Source organism: Chiloscyllium plagiosum, unplaced genomic scaffold, assembly GCF_037043375.1.
Source record: "Chiloscyllium plagiosum isolate Xiang-an unplaced genomic scaffold, Cpla_swu_hap1 HiC_scaffold_10, whole genome shotgun sequence".
NCBI lineage: Eukaryota > Metazoa > Chordata > Chondrichthyes > Orectolobiformes > Hemiscylliidae > Chiloscyllium > Chiloscyllium plagiosum.
Window position 1 is genome coordinate 82,879,511 of NW_028270148.1, and position 20,936 is coordinate 82,900,446.

Sequence of the window (20,936 nt, forward strand, 5' to 3'; positions counted from 1 at the left end):
ACCCACTCTCCCTATAAACATTCCCCATGCCACTTCATGTATCCATCCACACTGGATGGTTCTTCATATGCGCATGAGTGGATTGTTTCTGATAAAATAACATTTTTATTGATTTTAAACCTCCACCTACATCCAAACCTGCTGCATCTTTGCAATTAAAGTTTTTCCCACAATATATAGATATTGAGTCAGTACACAAGACATGTGAAGTTAAATACTTCAGTAGTTCAGAAGAATAGAAAAAACAGTGGCTGAATTTTACCAAAATTGGCATTCAGTTTCAGAGATTAAGTAATTATTTCTCACTGTGAGCTCTCAGGCATTATCTCACACAATTCTCTGTGGCTTTCCTCATTATGTATACACCATACCAACTATGGCACCCTGCTTGCATTATCATGTGCTCCATAATAGCAGACACACTTTTCACAGAGCATGTTTGCAGAGGCTATCTTGTGTTTCCCAGTCATCTTTATAAGATATTGAGCTTTTCAAACAAAGCAACAACATGAGAATTCTCAAGTACATACAAATTATGGCAGATCCCTGGGAATATGGTGCAGTCTGAGATATTATACCAATGATCATAGATGACTTATATGATGATGGACTAGAACCCTTTTCTGTTGATGAAGTCAGCTGCATTAGGATATGGTGCTCTCAATGCAACCTGCAACATTCTATAGCACTGAGGTCACCAGCCATTTGGCAAAGCTTACTTCTCGGCTGCCTTGTCACAGAGAAACAAGTTGCAGCTATGTGATCTAGCACAAATTTAATCAGTAACAGTCATAATACATTTGTGGATTGAGGATTGTGAGATTCACATAGATCCCAGTTGCATAAAATTTTAACAAAGCCCTGACCCTTACAGCCACCAGGGTAGGATGGTCAACCACCCATTCAGGTCTACTGGAACAGCTGACATAGCTCTATGACAGTGTCCCAGGATATCTTCTGACTACAGCAACTTTATGCCTCACTCCCTTCCCCTTACTGAATATTCTACATAAGCGATAGACCAAGCCTCTGACTGTTCCCGTTCAACTCCAGATTGATTTTCCATGATTTCTCCAGCCTTATTACATTGGAGCTGATGGACTGACTGGAGCCCACTTGCTGACCTGCAGTGATATGGAACCCCTGAGCACACCATGCAGTGGATTGACAGTGTCCAAGCACCAAGCCTGACATCAGTCTCTGGCCTTGACTGACTGTGGCAGTACCTGTCAACTGATTACCATCCAAGTCCATGGTGACTTCACCAAGGACTAATCCCTTAGACTTGGAGACATGTCCATTTGATTAAAGTGCATTCACTGTGTTTGCAATGGCACATGCTGTAGATGTGACATTGAAAAATGATGCTGTACAGCAACATGTCCACCACCTTGCTGGAGCCACCTGTTACCTACTTTGACTTTTGTGTCAGGAATTGTCATTATATAGTTTCTAGCTGCCAATGCTTGGGAGAATAGGAAATTGTAAATGAATGAGGCAAGATTCAGTGCTTATGACATGCACATACATGCAAATAAGTTGGTCACTATTTATGAGCAAGATTCTTGTCTCACTATTTAACACTTGATTGAAAAAAAATTGAATATATAGTGTTGAGAATCTGACTTTTCCAGTATCACCATATTTTCTCAACCGTTTTGACTTTCCCTATATCATTCAGCAGCTGGGAAAATTTGACTCAGATGTTCTTTAAACAGTGAGAAACTATTAAATTCAGAGAGACAGTTCTGATGTTAGCACCAAAGGAAAGATATACTTACCTGAGAGGAACACAAAGATGATTGTCAGAGAGGATCATGCATTGAGGAGAGATTAAGAAGACCAGGCTTATAGTGTCTGAAATTTAGAAGAATGAGGGTGATCTAATTGAAATACATAAAATTCTGAAAGGCCTGGGTGGGTTAAATGCTAAGAGGCTATTTTCCTAGATGTAGAATGTAGAAGCAGTGACGACAATATCAAGATAAAGAGTCAACTATTTAGGTCAGATATAAGTAATAATTTCTTAATAGGTGAAAGTGAGTACTGCAGATGCTGGAGATTAGAGTCAAGAGTGTGGTATTGGAAAAGCACAGCAGGTCAAGCAGCAACCAAGGAACAGGAAAATCGATGCTTTGGGCAAAAGCCCTTCATCAAGAATGCCTGATGAAGGGCTTTTGCCCAAAATGTCGATTTTCCTGCTCCTCGGATGCTGCCTGACTTGCAATAATTTCTTAATAGAGAGGATTCAGAATCTTTGGACTTCTCTACCCTAAAGGCCTGTCGACATTCAGTCATTAAAATCAACAAGGTAAAATTTATATTCAACACTGATAAATGGGGTCTTAAATCCAAAGAAAATAAAGGATATAGAAATTGGACAGGAAAATGCAGCTGAGGTCTACACACAAGCACATTATCATCATAGAATTGTAGTCATAGTTAGATTCCCTACAGTGTGGAAACAGGCCCTTCAGCCCAACAAGTCCACACCGACCCTCCAAAGAGTAACCCACCCACAGCCTTTTTATCTCTGACTAATACACCTAACACTATGGGCAATTTAGCATGGCCAATTCACCTAAGCTGCACATCTTTGGACTGTGGGAGGAAACCCATGCAGAATCTGGGGGAATGTGCAGATTCACACAGACTGTCGCCCAAGGCTGGAATCAAACCTGGAACTGTGAGGCAGCAGTGCTAATCACTGAGCCACCATGCCACCCAACAGTTGTAGTGTTATAGCATAGAGTCATACAGTGTGGAGACAGACCCTTCCGTCCACTTAGTCCATGCTGACCATGTTGCCAAATTGAACTGGTCCCATTTGCCTGCACTTGGCCAATACCCTCCAAAACTTTTCTATTCATGTACATATCTAAATGTCTTTTAAGTGTTACAATTGTACTTGCATCCATCACTTCCTCTGCCAGTTCATTTTACACATAGTTCATTCCACTGTGTAAAAAACATTACTCCTCATGGCCTTTATAAAACTTTCTCCTCTCACTTTAAAAATATGTCCCATAGTTTTGAACTCCACCACCCTGGGGAAAGGACATCTGCTATTCACCTAAAGTCCTCATGATTTTATAAATCTCTATGCACCCTCAATCTCCTACACTCCAGTGAGAAAAGTCCCAAGCTATTTTTATAATCCAAACCCTCCATTTCCAGCAATATCCTGGTAAATCTTTTCTGAACCCTCTCCAATTTAATAATATCCTTCCTATGTTTTGAAAGATAGGCAGGGTTGAAGGGCTTAATTTTTCATTGACTTTTTCTTTATAACTTTTCTCCTACAATACACTCCAAGAATTTAAAATTACTGCTTCCTGATTGTCACTTTTACCATTTTTATGTTTGGCAGTGTTCTGGAATCTGATCATTCACTGCAGATTCTCATGTTTTATTTACCTGTTGCTCTTTTATGTCTAAAAATCATATGACTTTGTTTGCTGTGCTCACTGTGCTATGTTGTACACAACAATTTTGGCTTGGATCAAAAGTACATTTTTATCAAAATACTGCATCACTCTATGCATTTAAGGAGAGTTACCTCTCATGCTCAGTTCTGTAATCTCATATAATGAATGGTGCGTGTAGTTCCACAACAACGAGGAGAAATTGGTTCTGTTGTGATTGAGGAACGGGTAAGATGAGAGCCACAAAATGGGCAGTCTGCATCACCGAGAGGAGCAGGAAAGGTGAAGACCTTATGACAGGCAATCAGCATCATCTAGAGGTGATGATAAAGTGAAGATTCCAAGGTGGTCAGCATAACAGAGGAGTAGGTTAAAAAAAGGGATCCTGTGGCAGGAAGACAATAACACAGCTGGATCAGTTGGAACCGACTGGAATTGATTCTTGTTCCAAGAAAGAGAAAGGAGGTAGCTCTTTGATGAGTTCTCTCCTAAGTGTTTGTAGTCATTTTATTCTTAAATGCTAAAGTTAATAAAATATACATAGTACATCATATGCAAGTGGGTGATATAACTAAATAATTCAAATCATTCATGATGACAGTTCAAGTGATGTGTCCTAGATGCAGCATGTAGAAACTATTGGAAACCATTATGATTCAGGGAGCAAATTCTGGAGTAAGTGTTTGAAGTTTGAGCAATTTTGGCTCAGATGAGCTGAAATAAACACACTGCAACATCCAGTGAGTGAGAAAATTACCTGGATTCTTTGTGGCAGGAGGCAGCCACACCCCTTATGATAGAGCTTTCTGATCTGGTCAGGGTCAGGTGGGCATGATTCTCAGTAAGTTATGTAGGGAAGGGACAGAGGACAGGAATGTAGGCGTGTCATTTTCTACAACTGTTCAATCGGTCTGGGAGTCTCTTAGCCTGTTTAATTGAATGCAGGGGCTACTGGAGGATAAGCAAACTGACCATGCACCATGTACAATAAGATGTTCTCTTGGGATGAGCACCAAGTAATGTAGTGGTAGTAGGTGATAGTATAGTGAGGAGGATTAACACCATTGTCTAAAAGAAAGAGCAAGATCCAGGTATCTGTGATTCTTGCCCAATGCCATGGATCAGGACATTTGCTTAGGGCTGGAAAAGAACTTGCAATGGAGGGGGAGAATTCAATGGTCATGGTCTGTGTAGGTGCCGATGATTACATAGGTAAAATTATGTGAGAGGTTCTGCATAAACGGTATGAAGAGGTGAACCCTAAATTAAAATTTGATTATTAACTGAGCTGTGTGCAAATTCACATTGGATACATAGAATTAAAGAGATGAATACAGGATTCAAAGAAATGGGTTCCAGTCCAGTGGACACCTGTACTGAGGAAAGTTTGTACCTGAATCATGCTGGGAACTGTGTTCTTGTGAATTGCATGACTGGGGAACTAATAAATAATAACCATAAAAGGAAATAGTAAATGAATACAATCTGATAGCCATTATAGAGAATGGCTGCAGGATGACGAGGATTGTGTCCTGAACACTGAGTGACTGTATAACATTCAACGAAATCAGAAGCTAGGTGAAGGTGGAGGGGTACCACTGTTAATCAAGAAAGGCATTTACACAATATTTAGAGATGACCTTCCTTCAGGAGATAAAGTTGTAGAATTGGTTTGAGTGAAGATGGGGAATATTAGGGGAATGAAGTAACTAGTGGGAGTAGTCTATAGACCCCCCCAAGCTGTAAGCATGACGTGGGTGAAAGCACACAAGAAATGTTAATTGCTTGTGATAAACAGATGGCAGTAATCTTGGGTGACTTCAATCTGGAATAAACTGGAATAATCCGTTAATGGGAAGTGAAAGGGAGAGAGAAACCTAGCAAAATTACAAACATAAAGGAAATGGGACAAAGCAAACTGATGAAACTGTTGGCTGAGAATTCTTAAGGTATAGATGGAATTCATCTTAGGATCCAATAAGGTGTTCTTAATGAGGTGGTAGATGAGTTGGTATTAATTTTACAAAATTTTCAAATTCTAGGAATGTTTCCATGCTAAATTGCCCATCGTGTTCAGGGATGTGTAGGTTAGATTAGATTAGATTACTTACAGTGTGGAAACAGGCCCTTCGGCCCAACATGTCCACACCGACCCGCCGAAGCGCAACCCACCCATACCCCTACATTTACCCCTTCTTACCTAACACTACAGGCAATTTAGCATGGCCAATTCACCTGACCTGCCCATCTTTTGGACTGTGGGAGGAAACCGGAGCACCCGGAGGAAACCCACGCAGACACGGGGAGAATGTGCAAACTCCACACAGTCCGTCGCCTGAGGCGGGAATTGAACCCAGGTCTCTGGCGCTGTGAGGCAGCAGTGCTAACCACTGTGCCACCGTGCCGCCCACAAATATTTACCCCTGACTAATGCACCATTAGGTGCATTAGTCAGGGGTAAATATTGGATAAAAGGGTAGGGGTCTGGGTGGGTTACTCTTCAGAGGGTCAGTGTAGACTTGTTGGGTCGATGGGCCTGTAATTCCGCTTACTATCCAACTCACTACCCTGTTTCTGCATTCTTCCCATACCCTTTGATCCCCTTAACACCAAAAACTGAATCTAAATCCTTCTTGAAAATATTCAATGTTTTGGCCTCAATTGCTTTCCGTAGTAGAAATTCCATACTCACCACTCTTTGAGTGAAGAGACTTTTCCTCACCTTAGTTCTAAATGGCCTACCCTATGTCTGTAAACTGTAACCCCTAGTCCTGGACTCCCCAATCATTGGGAGCATCCTTCCTGCATTTATCCTGTCTTGTCTTGTTAGAATTTTATAGGTTTCTATCAGATTCCCCTCATTCTTCTGAACTCCAGTTAGTATAATCATAAGCGATCCAATGTATCTCTTCATACATAAATGCTCCCATCCCAAGAATCAGCCTGGTAAACCTTTGTTTCATTCCCTCTATAGCCGGAACATCCTTCCTCAGACAGGAGACAAAAACTGCATGCAGTACTTCAAGTGTGGTCTCACCAAGGCCCTGTAAAAATTGCAGCAAGACACCTCTGCTCCTGTACTCAAATCTTTTTACAATTAAGGCTAATATACTGTTTGCATTCTTCACAGCCTGCTGCACCTGCATGTTTACTTTCAGTAACTAGTGTACAAGGACACCCAGGTCTTGTTACACATCTCCCTTTCCCAACCTATTGCCATTATGATAATAACCTATCTTCCTGTGTTTGCTTCCAAGGTGAATAGCCTCACATTTATCATTGGTATACATTTGCCCACTCACTCAATATTTCTGCTTCCTCCCCACAGTTCACCTTCTCACCCAGTTTTGAGTCATCTGCAAATTTAAGTGGAATTACATTTAGTTCCCTCATCTAAATAATTAAAATACATTATGAATAGCTGGTGTCCAACCACCAATCCCTGTAGTAACCCACTAATCACTGCCTACCATTTATAAATAAACAGGACTTTTTCTATTCTTTGTTTTCTGTCTGCCAGCCAGTCCCCTAGCCATGTCAGTGCACTAGCCCCAATCCCACATACATTAATTTTACGTACTAATCAATGGGACCTGATCGAAAGCTTTCTCAAAGTGCAATTCAGCCACATTCACCAGTTTCCCCGATCATCTCTGCTTGTTACATTCTTGAAACATTCTGTCGATTAGCCGAGTATGATTTCCCTTTCATAAATCTATGCTAAATCCGCTCAACTCTGTCACTATTTTCTAAGTGCTCTGCTATTATTTTTTTTACAATGGACTCAAGAATTTTCCTAACTACTGATGTCAGGTCTATAATTTGCTGTTTTGTTCCTCCACCTTATTTTTTAATAATGGGGTTACACTACCTAGCTTCCAATCTGTGGAATTGTTCGAGTCTATCAAATTGCAAAAGATGACCACCAATGCACTTGTTATTTCTTTAAAATATTCCTTAAAAGTACTCTGGGATGTAGATTATTTGGCCCTGGGAATTTATTGGATTTATCCAATTTATTTCCTCAACACCATTTCCCTGTTAATACTGATTTCCTTCAGTTTCTCCCTCTCACTAGGCCCTGTGTTCCCCAATATGTTTGAGAAGTTAGTTGTGTCTCCTTTGTGAAGACAGAACTAAAATATGTAATTAATTGGTCTACCATCTCTTTTTTTTCTGCTATAACTTGCATTGCTTCTGACCTACATTTGTCCAAACATTTTCTCTTCACATACCTATGGAAGTTTTTATAATAGGTTTGCATGTTCCCTGCAAGCTTACTCTCATACTTCCCCATTTTATTTTTGTGCCAGACAGGAATGAACAACTTTTGCAGTTCCTCCATCCTATCTTTCAGTGTTTCCCATTGTCTATCTACCATCATCCTGATAAATAACATGCCCTAATTTATCCTCATACCATCGCAGTTTCCTTTATTTAGATTCAGGACCCTGGTCTCAGACTCAGTACATCACTCTCCATCTTAATGAAGAATTCTATTACATTAGGTCATTCTTGCCCAAGAGACCTCACATAGACAAACTGTTATTCATTCCTTCTCTTGTTACACAATGCCCAATCTAGGATGACGTGTTCTCTAGTTCAATGGTTTCCAACTGATATGACATGGCAATGAGAACTGTCCTAGAACTGCCCTGACATTTTATACAGAGGTAAGAAAATTCTGTGTTTCATCTGAAATAACTTAAACCAATGAATGAATTCAATGGACGTCCAGCCACTTTAAATAGGCATTCACAATGACTATTGAACCCATTTAAAGGACCTGCATAGCTGATGAGTAACTGAGTCCAGGATTTACCCAGCTATTCCCTTGAATATGGGGGAGCTGCTGGCAGTGATGTTTGTCCTTGCTGGTACTCTGAGCACCGCCTCACCAACACAGCTATGTCTGCATCTAGTCCTAGCCACCAGTTGCACTCCTTGCTAACATCTTCATTTTGGAAATCCTTGGATGACTCTGCTGGAGTTTAGACAATATCTGGTGGTGACCTTTGCTCAGGACAATCACTCTTGCTTTCCATTATAATATGCCATCCTTTCCTGTAATCTGGTCACTCTAAGTCCAAACTCATTTCCATTCCACTTGTTTCAGCCCATTGGTTTTCCCCCATTACCACCAGTCAATATTAGCCTGAACATGCTGGCACTTAAACTAATCCCTTGTGCCTGCCCATGGTCCATAATCCCTCCATTCTTTGTATATTCATGTGCTTATCCAAAAGTCCCTTAAACACACCTATCTGCCTCCACCACAAGACCTGGCAGGGCATTCCAGACTCCTACCACTCTGGGTAAAGAAAACTTGCCTTTCAAATCTTCTTTGAACTCCCCCTGCCCACCTTAAATGCATGGCCCTCATATTAGACATTTCAACTCTGGGGAAAAGATTCAGACCCTCAACCTTATCTATGCATCACATAATTTTATAGCCTTGTATCAAGTCTCCCCTCAGCCTCTGCTACTCCAGAGAAAACAACCTGATTTTTTCTAGCCTCTCCTTATATCTCATACACCCTATTGCTGGCACTGCCTTGTCCTCTTCAAGTAGACCCAGTAGGGGTTTGTGGTCCATTATTATTACAGATTTATGTCCATAATGGGTGTCATGGTGGCTCAGTGGTTAGCACCGTTGCCTCACAGCACCAGAGACCCAGGTTTGATTCCATACTCCAATGATTGTCTGCATGGAGTTTGCACTCACTCCCCATATTTGCACAGGTTTCCTCCCACAATCCAAAGATGTTCAGGTTCGCCATGAGAAGTGCAGGGTTGCAGGTAGAGGGAGTGGGTCTGGGCAGATGCTCTTTGGAGGATCAGTGTGGACTTGATGGGCTGAATGGCCTGCTTCCGCACTGCAGGGATTCTACGATTCTGTGTAAAGGCAGTGGTGGAACTTTCTGACTCCAAAAATGACTGCCAAACCTTCATTCTCTATCTGGGTGTGTTTGTGCTCCGCATCAGTCTAAGTCCTGGACTGAGTGTTCCTCTCCACCTACGAGCTAATACTATGATGCTGTATGAGGAGAAATCACATGTCGATAGCAGGTCTCGCTTGGGATCATAGTGTGCCAACACCTTAAAGAATGGTAGCTATTTCTTCACTTCCCTAAAGGCTACAGTCTTTCCAAGGCTGACCCATTTTAGGAGCTGATGCATTGCACCTTTGTGCCAGCTGCCGCAGGTTTTAGCGCATCCCTCACACATAATCCTGGACCTTAGAATGTGCCGGTCTTCAACACTTGGATGAGGTCAACTCTTTAAACTGGAAGACAGGCAAGTTGCAGATAGATAAAAAAAAGCAGTTGACGTTTGTCTCGCCATACGTCCCAGGGAATAAACTGTAGAGCAGACAGTCCTGCATCATGGAGCTGCTTGGGACAAACCTCAAAAGAAAAAAAAATTGCTGCAGCTCTCCCCAGACCTTCTTTGCAAAGGAACATTCCAGAAGGAGATATGTGACAGTCTCTTCTTCTCGGTAGCCGCTTCCAGGGAGAGAGTCCGGGCGTAAATGTAGGATCTCATAGGTGGTACCCTTTCAACCAAGCGACGTCTTAGTGTTTGTTGGAAAGTCCTGGTGATGATGTATTCCAATTGAGCATTGCAGACTGACACCTTCGGTGTTCCAGGAGCATGTGCAGCCTTCAGCACTCAATATTGAGATCAATAACTTTACAATATGAGCATATTCTTTCATTTCCATTTCCCACTGCCACATTCCAGGCCCTATCTGAACATAGAACATAGAAAAGTACAGCACAGAACAGGCCCTTTGGCCCACGGCATTGTGCCAAGATTTAATCCTAATGTAAAATATAGTAACTTAACCTACGCACTCTTCATCTCACTGCTATCCATGTGCATGTCCAGCAGTCACTTAAATGTCCCCAAATACTCTGCTTCCACCACCACCGCTGGCAACGCATTTCATGCATTCACTACTCTCTGCGTAAAGAACCTATCTCTGACATCTCCTTCATACTTTCCTCCTAATATCTTCAAACTATGACTTCTCATACCAGTCCATCCTGCCTGGGGAAAAGTCTCTGGCTATTGACTCTATCTATTCCTCTCATTATTTTGTACACCTCGGTCAGGTCTCCTCTCTTCCTTCTTCTCTCCAGAGAGAAAAGTCCGAGCTTATTCAACCTCTCTTCATAAGGCAAGCCCTCCAGTCCAGGCAGCATCCTGGTAAACCTTCTTTGCACCCTCTCCAAATCCTCTATATCTTTCCTGTAATAGGACGACCAGAATTGGACACAATATTCCAAGTGTGGTCTCACCAGGGACTTGTAGAGCTGCAGCAAAACCTCACGGCTCTTAAACCCGATCCCCCTGTTAATGAAAGCCAAAACACCATATGCTTTCTTAACAATCCTATCCACTTGGGTGGCAACTTTGAGGGGTCTGTGTACTTGCACACCCAGATCCCTCTGTTCCTCCACATTGCCAAGAATCTTGTCTTTAATCCTATATTCAGCATTCAAGTTCGACCTTCCAAAATGCATCAGTTCGCATTTATCCAGGTTGAACTCCATCTGCCATTTCTCAGCCCAGGTCTGCATCCTGTCTATGTCACGCTGCAGCCTGCAGTAGCCCTCTATACTATCGACGACACTTCCAACCTTTGTGCCATCTGTAAATTTGCCACAACCTCCTCATCCAAGTCATTTATAAAAACTACAAAGAGCAGAGGCCCAAGAACAGAGTCCTGGGGGACCCCACTCAACACTGACCTCCAGGCAGAATACTTTCCATCTACAACCATTCTCTGCCTTCTGTCAGCTGGGCTGCTTTTTGTACAGACAACTCCATTCACCTAGTTTTTGTCTTTCTGCTTTGCATATTATCAACCATCTCTGTGTGCCTAACTGTCTTTCTCTCTCTCTTTTTGGGCTCTATTTTCCCTAAACATTTACTCCCTTTGCCCCCATCTCCCTTGCCAACCATGATATTAACATAAATTCCCAACATTTCCTGGGTACTATCAGTTCTGAAGAAGTATCACTGGACCCAAAATGTTAAATCAGAGATGCTTACAAACCTGCTGAGTTTCTCCAACAATTTTTGTTTCAGATCTTCAGCATCCACTGTTCTTAGTTTTGTTATATATTTGGATCAATTTATGTTGCTGCTTTATGAGAGGGTAATACTTTGAGGGCTGCAAGTATGTACTGAACTTTGGACAGTACAATAATTGGGCTGGTTATCCATGCACACCTCTCCACTAACGCACCCAGTTCAACATTAATTATTTTGCACCAATGGCTGAAGTTCAAATTATTTTCAATTTGAGAATATTATTTCGATTTCATAAAGGAAGCATTCTCCAAATTAGAAAAATCACATGAGGTGATACAATGATTCTTCAGTCTTTATACTATTCTACACATTTCGTATTAACCTGATCTAAATAATCAGAATGGTAATGAGGCAGTGTTACAACCATTGATTGCACAATGTTCAGCACTATTCCTGACATCTCAGATATCGAAACAGTCCATATACATATACAAAAAGACCTGAATAATATCTAGGCTTAGGGTAGCATTTGTTCCACATAAATGCAGCTAATGGACATCTTCATTAAGAGACCATCTAACTGCTGCCCCTTGACAGTCAATGGCATTACCATCACTGAATCCCCCACTATCAACATCCAGGGGTTACCATTGACCAGACACTCAACTACACTTCCCAGATAAATGCAGTGGCTACACAAGTAGGTCAAAGGCTTGGAATACTATAATGAATAGCTCACTTCCTGATTCCCCAAAGCTTGACAAGACACAAGTCAGGAGTGTGATGGAATACTCCTCACTTGCTTGGAAGAGTGCTGATTCAACAACACTCAAGAAGCTTGCTATCTATAGACAGCACGATGGCTCAGTGGTTAGCATTGCTGCCTCACAGTACCAGGATCCCAAGTTCGATTCCAGCCTTGGGCGACTGTCTGGTTTTTGCGTATTCTCCCCATGTCTGTGTGGTTTCCTCAGGGTGCTCCAGTTTCCTCCCACAGTCCAAAGATGTGCAGGTCAGGTGAATTGGCCATGCTAAATTGTCCATAGTGTTAGGTGAAATGGGTCTGGGTGGGTTACTCTTCGGAGGGTCGGTGTGGACTGATTGGGCTGAAGGGCCTGTTTCCACACTGTAGGGAATCTAATCTGATCATCCAGAACAAAGCAGCCCACATCAACAGCGCCAGATACCCAGGTTCAATTCCCACTTCAGGCAACTGACTGTGTGAAGTTTGTACACTCTCCCCATGTTTGCGTGGGTTTCCTCCCACAGTCCAAAAATGTGCAGGTTAGGTGAATTGGCCATGCTAAATTGCCCGTAGTGTTAGGTGAAGGGGTAAAAGGTAGGGGAATGGGTCTGGGTGGATTACGCTTCGGCAGGTCGGTGTGGACTTGTTGGGCCGAAAGGCCTGTTTCCACACTGTAAGTAATGTAATCTAAGAAAAGATCCACTCCTTCCACAAAAAATACTCAGTAGCAGCAGTGTGTACAAGATGCTTTGCAGAAATTCACCAAAGATCCTTAGACAGCCCCTTCCAAACCCACGACCACTTTCATCTAGGACAAGGCAGCAGATACATGGGAACAACAACACCTACGAGTTCCCTTCCAAGCCACTCACCATCCTGAATTCAAAATAGATTGCTGTTACTTCACTGTCACTGATTTAAAATACTGGAATTCCCTCCCTAACAGCATTGTTGGTCTATGTTCAGCACGTGGACTGCAGTGGTTCAAGAAACCAGCTCGCCATTGCCATCTCAAGGGGAACTAGAGACAGGCAATGAATGGTGGCCATGCAGCAGTGCCCACAACCCACAACAGAATAATAAAAAGGGCAATGATTGGGAATGCCGACAGTTTCTCTTTTGTTAATGCAATGTTGAAGTCCTTGCAAACGGAAATCAGTTAGAAATCACTGAATTGACATAAGCTTACATTTTTCAAATGGTTTTGTGGCTGTTAAAAAAAATCCTTTAAAATGTTACCCCTTTCGATTGATCTGTAACTCGGCTTTTAAACAGCACCCTAAATCACACTTACTGCTGTGTGCAAATAATCACATTGACGTTACAAGAAACTAACTACTTGTGACAATCATGGTAAAAATTCCACAAATTTGAACATTAATTTTTTTAAAAGATTGTTTACAATATTTCAGTGTTTATCTAAATCCCAAGTAGATATCCCAGCCGCTTATTCAACTTCACATAAAATTATAAAAAGGGAAAGATGAAACTAATTTGTTGCCTTCTGATTTGCCTTGTGTATGACTTCTTCAACGTGACTGGTTGCTTAGCTTGTTTGAAGACCGGCTGCTAGAGATCCCCTGAAATCAGAACTAAGTCAAAATCAGAAAAGGTGAATTCCATACCACAAGAGCTCATTAATCTTTATGGACACTTACTTTGAGCTCAGCGATGAGAACCCTCATTTCACTGCTGATTGCAAAATTTATGCCCGAAACGTCGATTCTCCTGCTCCTCGGATACTGCCTGGCCTGCTGTGTTTTTCCAGCAGCACATTTTTCAACTCTGGTACTCCAGCATCTGCAGTCCTCACTTTCTCCCGGTATTCAAGTAGTGCCTGGTTACATGAACATCTTCTTTCATAGCAATATTCTTTTTGCTTTCTTCATGAAAACTAAGCTTGCTTTTCATAGGGGAGGGAGTAGTAACATAAGACCAATGCATCATTCCTGATTTAACATTTGTCATAAGCAATGGTGATTCACCTTTCAATTTACAAAGCACCAAGCACAATCAAATTTTGATATAATAAAGACTCAGTGCATACAAGAGAGAACATGTATTGGGAGACCATCTTTAACACTTCATCATGTCCTAAAGTAATTTACAGCGAATTAAGAAAGAAAGGAAGAATCTAACAAATAATAAAAGCAGTGGTGGGCATGTGGTTAATGTAATTCAATACCTGACTGTAAAAATTACATTAAAAATCACACAACACCAGGTTATAGTTCTGGTTTATTTGGAAGTAAGTCATGTCAAAAACCAGCCCAGTTCTACATGTTGGCACAATCCTAGCTTCCAAATTTTACAACCACGTTAGGGCTCTTGAAGTGTAAAGTAACTACCATCTGATGAAGGAGCAGTGCTCTGAAGGCTAGTGCTTCCAAATAAACCTGTGGACAATAACCTGGTGTTGTGTGATTTTTAACTTTGTACACCCTGGTCCAACACCGGCACCTCCAAATCATAAATTAAACTAAACTTTTTTTCTGCACTAAGGCATTGATCAAATGCATCTGATCACAAATTACTTTTCTTTCAGTGAGGATGGTCACATGATTCACTTTGCCGCCATCTTTGATAAGAGGGCAGCCACACTGAGTGACATTCGGAATGATGTGCTAAACATCGGCTCCAATAAAGTCGAGAATGGAGACTTGCTGTTTGAGCCACAAGAGGAGCTCCTAGAAAAACCATTGGCCACTATCACAGTAACCAGATTTCAGGACATGGTTGCCATGGCACTACTCAATGATACGTCTTTTTCAATGGATCCAAGTTCAATTCGATTTACTCAAGGTAATCTGTTGTCTAATTTAAGCAGGTAACCATGCTTGGCTGCCTTCATCTCATATTACTCTGATGGTAATTAACCTGTTTGATCAATTTGCTAAAGCCTTATGTTGTTATTGACAAGGAATAGATTTTGCTGAGACACATAGGTAAATAGATGATAATTTCAAAAACGAAATGATGGTGGCCTAGAGTCAATACACTGGTGAGTTGGCCTTCATTAAGACTTGACCTCCCTAGATTGGAGCAGTGATGTGAGTTAAATGCCTCAATATTGCCTCTATCATTGTCATTCCTTGCTGGATCAAAATGCAACAGCAGCCTTTGAGGTGCATGTGCAGGAAAGAAATAACAACTAAAACTTTGCTGTGGGAGATAATTTAGCAATGGTTTAATGGCTACCTCAAGTAAAATAATGTTGTACGCATTAGCTGAATGTGTAAAAGAAGATTTTGAAAGAAAATAATAAGGAACCCATTTTGGACTATACGACTAAAAAGACAATTTTTAAAAAAGTCTCTAATGCTGATCTTATTTGATCAAGTCATCTTAAACAAAGTAATTCTTTTCAAAACAGTATTACCATGGTGATATAATCAGTATCCAATGAAATAATTTGTTCATCTGTTGCCTGCTCATTTAGTAAAGAGTTATCTCATGTTTGGTATATTTAATTTTCTTTTATTCAATCTCTATTATATGTATGAAGTAACGTACACAATACACAAACAAACAAAGGAATGAATTTTAATCTGTGAAGACAATTGGTTAAAATTAGGTGAGAGATTTTTTTTAAAATTAAACTCAACCTTAACCACCTCCATCCATTGACTTTTGGATTTAATAGAGGCAGGACAACAGGGGTCAGTCAACCCACTCCCAAGATGTGGGTAAACCAATTAAATATTGAATATTATAATGAAGCCTCAGATTATCAGATTTAACTCTGAGTAGTCAGATTTCTCAGGTCTTGGGAAATGTGTCCGTGAAGGGACGCATGGATATCTTTGGTAATTGCCTTTACAGCACAATTTGCGAGTCAAAAGGCCACAATAATGTTTCCCAAGAATTAAATTCTCCTCCTACCATCTCTTCTATGGCCAGGAATTGAAAATACCCTGGGGAGCCAGGATCAGACTCCATGTCTAGGAATGGGGACTGTACCTCACCTACCAGCTCAGTCCCATGAACAGTTTCAACTCCCTACCTAGGTCTGCAACCTGCTGTAGAATGTTCCTCACCAAGTTCACCAATCATGCTGACTTCCAAATCCGGGAATGTGGAAAAAAATCACTTTAATGGATTAAAATTGCATAGGAAGTCAGAAACACAGATTTCCACAGATTACAGTGAAAAGCTTTGTTTTGCCAGCAGTACAGGCAGATCATAGCAAACAAGGACATACAGATCAGATAGAACAAGGCATACAAAGTTACACTTCACAGGAAGTGTGCAAAGCAAGATCAACATCAGCAAATGCAACATTATTTGAAGTTAGAGAGATCCATTCATCACTCTAATAATAGCAGGAAAGAAGCTGTTATTGAACCTGTTAGTGCGCATGTTCAAGCTTCTGTATCTTCTGCCTGACAGAAGAGGTTGTAGGAGAACATTACTGGGGTGCGAGGGATCTTTGATGTTGGCAGCCTTTCTGCATAATGAGCCATGAAAATGGAGTCCATGAATGGGAGGTTGGCTTGTGTGATGGTCTGGGCTGTGTATACAACCTTATGTAGTTACTTACTATCCTGGGCAGAGCCGTTGCCATTATGCTCTCAGGCAGTATGTTTTCTATGGTGCATCTGTAAAGGTTGGTGAGGGTCCTTGAGGACATACCGAATTTCCTAAACCACCTGAAGAAGAGGAATCATTGTGCCTCCTTCACCATCGCATCTCCATGGAAAGTCCAGGACAGGTTGTCAGTTATTGTCACTTCGAGGAACTTTGCGCTCTCCATCGTCTCCACCTCAGCTCCTTTGATGTAGATGGGGATGTGTCCTCCTCCTTCTCCTTTCATAGTCAGAGTCAATTCCTCAAGTCAGTCGTCTTGTGACGAAATCCCTGTTGCTGGCCTTCAATTTTCTCTTTCCCAGTTTGAATATCAAAGAATCATCAGTTCCCCACAATACAGAAAGAAGCCATTTGCCTCATCAAGTCTGCACCAACCCTCCAAAGAGCATCCTACCTAAGTTGCCCAGTTCAGTAGAAACAATTTGTATTGAAGTAACAGTGAACTTGCCTTTATTGCAACATTTCCAAATTACCCATTCCCAAATTCTGTGCTGAGGTTTACTGCCCCAACACGCAACATTTTGCACCTGAACTTCATTTGTGACTGCATTGTCTATTTAAGGTTTGTAACTTCCTCATTGGAACTGTCTGCTGCTGCCTCCCCCTCTCTAGTTAATGTCATTTACATTGAACATTTGGATCTATTTCTAACACATGATATTTTGTGAAGCAGTTGTCTGTTGTCCATAAAAGCAAGTAGACTTACAGTAAATAAAGACTTTGAGCTGAATCTTTTTTTTAAGCTTAGACCAGGTTTTGTTAGAGGTTTTTGGAGCATTTTTGCCATGGTTCCCAGCAGGTTTTCTCACCCTATCTTAGTAAACACACCTTATTAATTACATGTCATGCCTCTTTAGTGACTCTCAAATCCGATTACTGCACCAGCTTACTCAGTATTGTTTCCAGAACAACTCACTGTTTAGTGAATATCTGCTAACACATCAACATCGCTCGCACGTGCATCATGTTTGAAAGACCTACTGTGAACCCAGACAAGCACAGGTATTCTCAAGCTGTTGTGCTCAATAAAGCACATGTGGACAAGATGTCAGAAATGGGAAAGATAGCACCACATTTCTCCTACAGGGATCTGCAGGTCCTATTTGATGCAGTGGTGCCAGAAGAGGTTTCCTCTTCCCCGAGGACCACTTGAAGGGGGGTGCACCATCACTTATCTGCCCCCATGGGCAGGTTGATGTCTGCTATGGAGATTGAGGCCCAACACCCTCAGGGACTGCTAGAGAGATGTACACACCTGCTCCCCATCTGACCAGCCCTGGTTTCCAGGGCCAAAGGTATGGTGACAGGGTCTTCTACACTCACAAGGTGCATGGTGGTGTAATAAGACACCTAGCCAGAAGGTAGAACCATAGTCAGGTCCCTTAGTAGTTTCCACTCTGGACACTGAAGAATTGGCCAGGCCCTCCACCTCCTGCCAGCTCCCTCTGACCCTTTGAAGTCCAAACTGGCAAGAAGACCCTTGACATGTCTGGCCTGACTAAACTCAAGTGCTTCCAAGTCCAACAGGCCCCAACAGAGCAGGCTCCTTTCACCCAAACTGCGTACAGGTTGGAACACACTGAGGCATAGTGGGAATGACAGGAAAAAAACTTTGAAGACACTTTGGTGGAATGGGTGAAGAGGTTTTTTAGGTAAATAATAGTTTTTTCATAAAAGTTCACAATGTTATTTTTTTTTGCATGAGTTTGAGATCTCTCTGTACAAATGCAAAACACATTTCACACCATCTAGCAGCTGGCATGACTGGATACGATGGATGGAGGTCTGTACTGAACACCTCTTGCACAATCTGCAATCGGGGGAGCAATGTATGCACATAGAATCATAGAGGTTTACAGCACGGAAACAGACCCTTCAGGCCAACTCCTCCATGCCGACAGATATCCTAAATTAAGCTAGTCCCATTTGCCAGCACTTAGCCCATATCTCTATAAACCCTTCTTCACTCTTACCATCCAGATACCTTTTAAATGGTGCAATTGTACCAGCCTCCACCACTTCCTCTGGCAACTCATTCCATACACGCATCACCCTCTGTGTGGAAAAGTTGCCCCTTAGGTCCATTTTATATCTTTCCCCTATCACCTTAAACCTATGCCCTCTAATTCTGGACTCTCCCTAACCCAGGGAAAAGACCTTGTCTATTTACCCCTCATGATTTTATAAGCCTCTGTAAGGTCACCCCTCAATCTTCAACATTCCATGGAAAACCCCTTCAGTCAAAAGTTAAAAATCACACAACAAAAGGTTATAGTCCAACAGGTTTATTTGGAAGCACTAGCTTTCGGAGCGCTGCTTCTTCATCAGGAGCTGATGAAGGAGTAGTGCTCCAAAAGCTTGTCCTGTTGGACTATAACCTGGTGTTGTGTGATTTTTAACTTTCTTCACCCACACTACAACACCGGCATCTCTAAATCATGATCCCTGGTCTATTTAGCCTCTTCCCTATAGCTCAAACCCTCCAATCCTGGCAACATCCTTGTAAAAGTTTTTCTGAATCCTTTCAAGTTTCACAACATCTTTCCTGCAGGAGGGAGACCAGAATTGCATGCAATATTCCAAACGTGACTTAACCAGTGTCCTGTACAGCTGCAACATGACCTCCCAACTCCTGTACTCAATAGTCTGACCTTCTTCACTCTCCTATCTACCTGCAATTCCACTTTCAAGAAACTATGAACCTGCCCTCCAAGGTCTCCTTGTTCAGCAGCACTCCCCAGGACCTTACCATTAAGTGTATAAGTCCTGTCTTGATTTGCCTTTCCAAAATGCAGCACCTCACATTTATCTAAATTAAATTCCATCTGCGACTCCTCAGCCGATTGGCCTATCTGAACAAGATCCCATTTGAGATAACCTTCTTTGCTGCCCACTACACCTCCAATTTTGATGTCATCTGCAAACTTACTAATTATACCTCCATATGGCATTGGCCTCTGGAGAAAACTTTGTCCATCCTTGTTCAAAATCCCTAATGTTTGACTCCTTTTATAAACAAAGGTGTAGATGTCAAAGAGTTGTCCAGCCGTGATTGTGAAAGGGCGATGTAAAATATAGAGAGTCAGTGCTGCGGGATGCCCAAGGAGTAGGCAATCTGTTTGTCCATGTGTTCTACCTTTCATGAGTCTCTGACCAATGTTGTTGCCTTTTGAATGGTGGGTACAACTACTGAAGGAAACAAATATTAACTTTCTTAAGGCTTAAAGTCTTTTTTATAGCAAGGAACAGAGAAAGGCACTGAGCTGGTGAATATCTGACAGCTCCAAGCTGTTCAGTTAGATGACAACCTATTAATAGGAGTTGAAAGGCAGAAGACCTTTGTTATCGATAAATGGTCACTAGTGTGCAGACCAATCGGCTACTTGTTGCTGGCTGAATCACTATTCATACACATGCTTGGCTGCAGCTTGTTTGCAAACTACAAATCAATTACTGCTTGATCAAGCAGCTGTGAAAACCATGGGTGTCAGGTTGCTTGCTTTTGAAACCTGGAATAATCTTTCAGCAATCCTAGGTTTTTAAAATTATTCTTTTCCCATTTCAATCCATAATCACAAATTCAGAAAAATAAAAATAGTGATCTTTACATCATTTAAACTATTCCACATTGTAGTAAGATCCATATTCTTACCACTTTCTTATTAAGGAGGCTACACAGAGATTTTAAGTTTAAAAAATTTCTCTATTTAATCTAAGGAATTTCTGAAACCACTATTTCTAAATTATATCATTTAAGTTTTATGACATGAAATTTTTAATTCTTTCTCACTATATTCTTCCTGCAGCCTCTGATGATCTCGACCAATTGGCTCCCAACTTGGATCCGACTCCCACCGAACTGGTATGCTTTGCATCCTATGAATTTCTTCAACAGAATTTTAAACAATGTTATACATCAGTCCCTGAGTGTCATGTTTACAGAGTGATCCTTCATTCTGTCAGGTTCTTTATGTTTAGCTGCCTATGTGTAGATTGATAAGGGTCGATGCATAATGTAGATTTTGGGACATTTTTCTCCTAGCAGCCACCAGCCAATTCTCGTCCTCTTCAGGTTAAAACAATGAACATTAGCCAAAGGCAGGGTGGAACATAGAGAGAAAAGTCAGTACGTACAG

At 41.5% G+C, this 20,936-nt stretch overlaps 1 protein-coding gene across 2 annotated transcripts in view; it reads left to right on the plus strand.

The window, feature by feature from the left end:
- Window positions 1–20,936, plus strand: part of impg1a (interphotoreceptor matrix proteoglycan 1a) — a 141,462-nt gene that overhangs the window by 72,917 nt on the left and 47,609 nt on the right. For both annotated transcript variants that reach the window (XM_043696237.2, XM_043696238.2), the window contains exons 9-10: window positions 14,759–15,015; window positions 20,607–20,662. In XM_043696237.2, coding sequence (XP_043552172.2) covers window positions 14,759–15,015; window positions 20,607–20,662 — 313 coding nt within the window. The remainder of the gene's footprint in view (window positions 1–14,758; window positions 15,016–20,606; window positions 20,663–20,936) is intronic.